At 42.7% G+C, this 7,366-nt stretch overlaps 1 protein-coding gene across 2 annotated transcripts in view; it reads left to right on the top strand.

Annotated features, from left to right (window-relative positions):
• Positions 1-4,741: 4,741 nt before the first annotated feature.
• LOC310989120 (paired box protein Pax-7-like) overlaps positions 4,742-7,366 on the top strand; it is a gene marked incomplete at both ends in the record, with an annotated part of 51,422 nt that continues 48,797 nt past the window's right edge. The window contains 4 exons of one of the 2 annotated variants that reach the window (XM_083976030.1): positions 4,742-4,826; positions 5,530-5,765; positions 6,024-6,153; positions 6,490-6,618. In XM_083976030.1, coding sequence (XP_083832156.1) covers positions 4,742-4,826; positions 5,530-5,765; positions 6,024-6,153; positions 6,490-6,618 — 580 coding nt within the window. Of the gene's footprint in view, positions 4,827-5,529; positions 5,766-6,023; positions 6,169-6,489; positions 6,619-7,366 lie in introns of both variants that reach the window. The other variant, XM_083976029.1, reaches the window with a different exon arrangement.

The following is a 7,366-nucleotide window of genomic DNA, read 5'->3' as shown; positions in this document are numbered from 1 at the left end:
AGCTGCTTCGAGGCCAGTGGGCGGGTTCTCGGCCGGCCAATCCAACATGGCGCTGTTCAGGCCGCCATATTTGAGTCACAAAAACGACTCCCCAAAACCAATGGGTGACGTCACGGATGCTACGTCCATATTTTTTACAGTCTATGGTTATGACCTGACATGTCACCACCTCAGGTTACTTGTTACCCAGTGATCTTTTATTTAGAGAGAAGAAACAGAGAGGAGAACAGAGATCTGATACAAATAAGGGATAACAAGAATCAAACAGAGAAGATCACTGATGTATTATCAGGAGAGCGTGTCTGGATACAGATGTAAAACATGTGGACTGAATAAAGTCCCACCACTTGAATCACAGTTTATATATAGATAGATAGATAGATAGATGGATGGATGGATGGATGGATGGATGGATGGATGGATGGATGGATGGATGGATGGATGGATGGATGGATGGATGGATGGATGGATGGATGGATGGATGGATGGATGGATGGATGGATGGATGGATGGATGGATGGATGGATGGATGGATGGATAGATAGATAGATAGATAGATAGATAGATAGATAGATAGATAGATAGATAGATAGATAGATAGATAGATAGATAGATAGATAGATAGATAGATAGATAGATAGATAGATAGATAGATAGATAGATAGATAGATAGATCCTGGTTTAAATGACTGAAGTACTTGATTTTCAAAAACACTTGTTCAGTAAACGTACATCTTTGTCAACACATTATTGTGTTGCTCCACAGACCTTATAATGACTAAAACAGCAGACCCTAAGAATAAAAAGCGTGCAGAGCAGTTGAAGAGAAACTGAAACAACTAAAGGAGCCGTTTTCATATTTCTGTCCTCATTAGCTCGTGATGATATCTGGTTGTGGTGAAGCACAGCAAATATTTAAAACATTGTCAGAGCTGCTGCTTGGTTCAGACTGAGCTGTGTGACAGCACAACATGACCGAGAGTGGAGGAACTGACTGTGACTGTTTTTTTTTCTCTGTGATGAACTCACATTTTCAAAATAAAATAAAACTCAGTTCTCTGACTAACGGCTGCCTCAAAGTAAAAAACAAAACAAAATTATAGAACAGATACTTATAAAATATACTTTTACTGTCCACTCCTAGAATTAATTAATTAAGCCTTTTGATTTTTTGATTTGATTAATTGATTTCCCAACCTGTGGGCTGTCAAAGTATTGCAAGTGTCCAGACGAATCAATTGGAAAATAGCTCAAATATAAACATAGTATATGAAATAAATACATGGCTAATGTTGTGCTTTAAAAAGAAACAGGTTCCAGAAATATTTTGAAAATGTACAACTTCATTTCACTGTTTTGCTATGAACCTTAATGTTGTTACCACTTACCTCAGTCTGATCACACGCACATACTTTGTCATCTTGATGTTTGTTCACACTGCACTGATGACCAGAATGCTTCTATCTCTGGTCTGTGAATGAACAGCTTCTTCCCCAGGGCAGTGTAAGCCCTGTTGGAGGCAACACACCGACACACTGCACTTTATATTATATATGTTTTCTTGTGTTTATTGTTCTTAGTATTTATTGCTTAGGTTTTTAGGATGAATTATTATTACTGTATTATTAACATTATTTTAAATGCTGCTATGGGCCTCAAATGGAAATTTTGTTGTATGATATACAATGACATTAAAGCATCTTAATCTAAAATCATTAAACAATGTTGCTAATTTCCACTTTGTACTATAGCTGGTTACAGTGAGGGAACCACTGGGGTGGTAACAAGCAGAAGATCATTCACCACGTGCATGCAGTTTCAGTTTCAGTGACAGTGACAGGTCCTGTGGGCAAAGAGAAAAAGATGACTAGATGTGAGCACTGCTCTGACTGACACTTCAGAAAGGAGCGGGAGGTTGGAGAGGGGCTGGCTGAGGTGTTCCGTTTCCTCAGTAGAGGCTTTAAAGCTGCCACAGACCATGACAGATGTGAGTGATAAATCAACAAAATAGGTCCATGAAGTGATCGGGTGGAGGAGTTACAGCAGGGTCAGAGGCCAGTACCAGCTTACACAGTCATTCAAGAGATACACTCTAAAAAAAACCTGTCAAACCAGAGATAACTAACTACATTTAAGTCACTGCACAAAATGGTGTTTATTGTGCAGCACAGAGACGTCTCCTCTCAGTTAACCACGGTGAAGGCCTTTTGGTCAGAAGCAGAAGATTGTCTAGATTTTTTTTTTTTTTTAATTTTAATATATTAAAGCAGAAGTAAGTGATGTATTTGTGTTAATATAAGTCTTAAATAGTTATATCTTCCGAGAGCAATCACTTACATAGAGTGTTTGGACTGAAACACGGGTCTGTCAGTCACTCTGCTCTGCTCTGAGCCGAAGAGAAAACATTTATCGTATCCTACAGTTTTTATCCAATGAGGAGAGAGAACGGCATGCAGGGCTGTGTGTGCAGCCAAGGAATGCCGTGAATGTGGTGACGTAGCGACGAGGACTGTTATGGTGCGTTCAAGGAAACTCGTATTTTTCCGACCGTGAAGTCGTACCAGTTCGATCTGGTACGAGTTCACCAGTCAGAAGTTACGAGTGGCCGTTATAGTGACTTTCACCGGTAAAACAGGTCGGAAAAACACGAGTGGGTTGCCTGGAACGCTACAAAGTCGTAAGTTGTGACTTGAAGCTGTAATTTACGATTTCAAAAGCCTGCCTGGAACGCAGCATTAGCGAAAACGACCGGACCACTTACTTCTGCTTTAATTCATCCTCTCCTGTATTTTATCATAATGCAGCATCACACTGTTATAGTCATTAAAACAGAACAGGATTTAATGGCCAAAGTGGTGCTGGGTGTTCTACATATTTGTGGTTTTTCAACCAAAATAAATCAATAAGTACATAAAAAACTAACACACATAACACTCCGTAGCAAATAATAATAATGTGGTACTGTTAGATATGCTGCTAATTACATCCATCAATAACTGTGAGTCAAAATTGATTTGAAATGATTCATGCTCCTTGTTCTTGGCAGAGCCAGTGGTCCCTTATGTGTGTGTGTGTGTGTGTGTGTGTGTGTGTGTGTGTGTGTGTGTGTGTGTGTGTGTGTGTGTGTATGGCCCAAGGGGATCCCCATACACAAATATATCACATATAAAACAATAGGACATTTAAATTGCATACAATTTCATATGGAACCTGTTAGAAATTGGAACAATGTGGTATATTGACATATATTTAGCCTATACAAAGATGTACATATTGCACATAAATATACATTGTCTCAAAGACTGTCAGTACATATTAATATTATATGCAGTAGATGAATGTATGTAGAAAATAAACAGGAAAGTAAATGTTGATTTTATATATATGCTGTTGCTGCATAGCAACAGAACACTAATTCATATACTGTAAACATACTGATGATGCCCAATACCTCATGAAAACACAAAATATAGATAATTAATCATTTAAGTCCACCAAGTTTAATATTCTTTTACATACCGGTAGGCCTTTTGTAAATGAATATCAATTTGCTGCACTGAACTGCGTTGCACATCTTAGGTCACTGAAATAGGGCATTTTTCATTTGAATTATGCTGCATGGACCTATATGGCACACTATTATGGCATACAAATGTCTTTTATTACATTTTTGTATCGGGTCTCATGGGACAAACCTTAGTGTGTGCTGTATATCACACGTTACATAGGTAGGCCTATAATCAATCATGAATGTATAAGCTACATCACATAGATATTTCTCTTAGCTTCACATTATATATCTTCCCTTTATCATAATGTTTTTTTTTTTTTTTAATGATCTTGTAGCCGGACAGGCAAAACCACAAACGCACAGCTGGACATTGTGCTGTTAAGTTAAACCAACCTGCCACTGAGCTCGCGCTGCGCTGCATCATTGGAGGTAGGTTTTTTGTCTCCAGCTGTGGATAATCATTAAAGACACACACACACACACACACACACACACACACACACACACACACACACACACACACACACACACACACACACACACACACACACACACACACACACAGGAAGCAGCGCTGTCTCAACACACACTCGGCGTGTGTGGATGTGTGTGTTATAGAGCCGTGGCATGTGACACGATCTGACATGTTGTGTCCAGTGGGTTTTGTGCTTTATTGGCCAATGATGTAGTTTCACTGTGTGTGTGTGTGTGTGTGTGTTTGTGTGTGTGTGTGTGTGTGTGTGTGTGTGTGTGTGTGTGTGTGTGTGTGTGTGTGTGTGTGTCTGTGTGTGTGTGTGTGTGTCTTTATCCCTCCCTTCCCATTGGCTGCTGAAACTTGTTGGAGCTTTTCCCTCTCGAATAAGAGAGTGCTCCAAGAACCTATCGGTGCTCGCCCCCAGCCCCCCCCTCTCCGAGCCCGCCTGGCCCAGACTGGTCCGGGGACTGTCGGAGTAGACCAGCCTTCACACCGGTTAAATAAGCTGGTGTCAGAGACGGAGCAGCTCCACACTGTGAACACATTAACAGAGTAAGGACTCCCGTTGGCCTTGGTGCTCCGTGGGCTCCCCCCCACATTAACCCTCCTGTTCTCTCTGGATGTGTCAGACATTTTCTACCTTCACCTCTCTGTGACCAACACGGCTGCACTTGAACGGGACATCTAGAAACTTGTCCATTTTTTTTCCCTTTTCTTTTTCCATCTTTTCCCTTTCTTTTTTTTTTAATGGTACCATGTCATCTTTGCCAGGAACGGTACCGCGGATGATGCGCCCGGCTCCCGGACAGAACTATCCCCGCACCGGATTCCCTTTGGAAGGTAGGCGGCAGCAGCAGCAGCAGCAGCAGCAGCAGCAGCAGCATTAACAGCAGCAGCAGCATTAACAGCATTAACAGCAGCAGCATTAACAGCAGCAGCAGCAGCAGCAGCGGCCGCTGAGGGAGCGGCTTCCCCCGGCCACTTGGAGCCGCTCGCCGGGCCTTTGCACCGGCGAGACAGGACGACTTTAGCCTTGACAGAGACCCTGAGTGCAGGATCAGCTCAATATTTTGTTAGTTTTCTAAAGTGTGATGTGTAACAGCAACACAGCAGCTGGTGCTCCTCATTTATTAAACCATTTTACCAACAAATTTAAATCCCGGCGCAAAGCACCTGCAACAGAGGGATTTCTTCAAGTGTCCTGCACCTGGAAATTCTAATCAAATTAGACGACAGCACAGAGGAGAGGATGACTGGTGGCTCTTCACCTCCTCTCCAGGGTCACCGGCTCTGAACCAAACATCTCATCTGTCTCCACAGTTTAGGCCTAGATGTCCGTTAACATCTGGAATAATAACAGGCCAACATTAGCCGCCTTTATTCACTTTATTCATTTCTTCATTGCATTTATCTGTTCAGGCCTACATTCATTTGGTCAGGCTACATTAGGCCTCTAATTAATCGAATCACCTCTATTTAACCGGTGAAATGTTTCCTCGATGTGTCTGATCCAGACTGTGTCCTGCTGTCCCCCACCCCACAGTGTCCACTCCTCTGGGCCAGGGTCGGGTCAACCAGCTCGGCGGAGTCTTCATTAACGGCCGGCCGCTGCCCAACCACATCCGACACAAGATAGTGGAGATGGCCCACCACGGCATCCGGCCCTGCGTCATCTCCCGGCAGCTGCGCGTCTCACACGGCTGCGTCTCCAAAATCCTCTGCCGCTACCAGGAGACCGGCTCCATCAGGCCCGGAGCGATCGGAGGCAGCAAGCCCAGGGTGAGGGGCCGGCAGCAACAGCATCATAATAATAATAATAATAATAATAATAATAATAATAATAATAATAATAATAATAATAATAATAATAATAATAATAATAATAGCCTAATAATAGCCTAATAATAATTATAATAATAACAACAATAATAATAATAATAATAGCCTAATATTTTTTTTTTTCTAAATAGCCTATTAATTCTTTCTTTCTTTCTTTCTTTCTTTCTTTCTTTTTATTTTTCTTTTCCCTCCTTGCAGCAGGTGGCCACGCCGGACGTGGAGAAACGGATAGAGGAGTACAAGCGGGAAAACCCCGGCATGTTCAGCTGGGAGATCCGGGACAAGCTGCTGAAGGACGGTGTGTGTGACAGAAGCACAGTCCCTTCAGGTGAGGCCTCCCCTGGTAAGCTGCTTTCATTCTATTCTCGTCTTTACATGAACAAAAAAAAAAAACACAGTAAAACACGTAAAAGTGAACAACGGCCATGATGATGATTATGATTATTATTGTTGTTGTTGTTATTATTACAATTATTGTTGTTAATTAAGTTTTTTTATTTATTTTTTTATTATTATTATTATTATTATTATTATTATTATTATTATTATTATTATTATTATTATTATTACCTATTATTATTATTATTATTATTATTATTAGGCTATTATTCTTAGTGTTGTTGTTGTTATTATTATTATTATTGATGGTGCTGTGTGTTCGCAGTCAGCTCCATCAGTCGGGTGCTTCGAGCTCGATTTGGGAAAAAGGATGATGAGGATGAGTGTGATAAAAAGGATGAAGACGGAGAAAAGAAAACCAAACACAGCATCGACGGCATCCTCGGCGACAAAGGTAGGCCAGATCCCCGGTCTGATCCCCGGTCTGGTCCCCGGTCCAGACCGTGTCCCCATGCAGCTGCTGCTCTCTCTTGGTGTTAAACGGCTCGTTTAGCGGCTGCGGCGCGGCGCGGGGCCTCCTCCCCGCGCGCGCGCCGGGTCTCCCAGGCCGCTTAATTATTAATGAGGGGGATCCGGCTCCCGCGGTGCCGCTAAACGCTCCCTTGAAAGCGATGCTGACAGATGACCGATGTGCCAGTCAATATCAATTACAGGCGGCCTGACGGGGACTGGAGGGGGGGCGGGGGGCCGCGGCCTCACAGCGGCCTGAGCAGGCTGCTGGTTGGGACAATTCACATAAAAAAAAAGAAAAAGAAAAAGAAAAAAAAAGGAAACGTCTCATTGATTGACTGATTTAATAATTCGGCTAAAATCTGATCTGAAGGAAGTGTAGAAATATTTATGAAGGAATAATCATCCAAATAAAAGCATTTCTCGGAGACTAATAATAAACCGGGGCCTGCTATTGGGCAGCGTTAGGCAGTCCGTTTATTGTCGTGTTTGTGTGAATACCGTAGATGCAGTTGTTTCTGACTGATGTGACTGTTTGCGGCCTGCTGCTGCTGGGTGCTCGCCCTGGTCCCGGTCCCGGTCCCGGTCCCGGTGCAGCAGACCTGTCCTCCCGCTGCCGCTGCTCCGCAGATCAGCCCCGTGTGTGTGTGTGTGTGTGTGTGTGTGTGTGTGTGTGTGTGTGTGTGTGTGTG

This window comes from Trachurus trachurus (assembly GCF_905171665.1).
Source record: "Trachurus trachurus genome assembly, chromosome: 7".
NCBI lineage: Eukaryota > Metazoa > Chordata > Actinopteri > Carangiformes > Carangidae > Trachurus > Trachurus trachurus.
The sequence above is the reverse complement of the archived record's forward strand: the minus strand, read 5'-3'. Positions and strand labels throughout refer to the sequence as shown.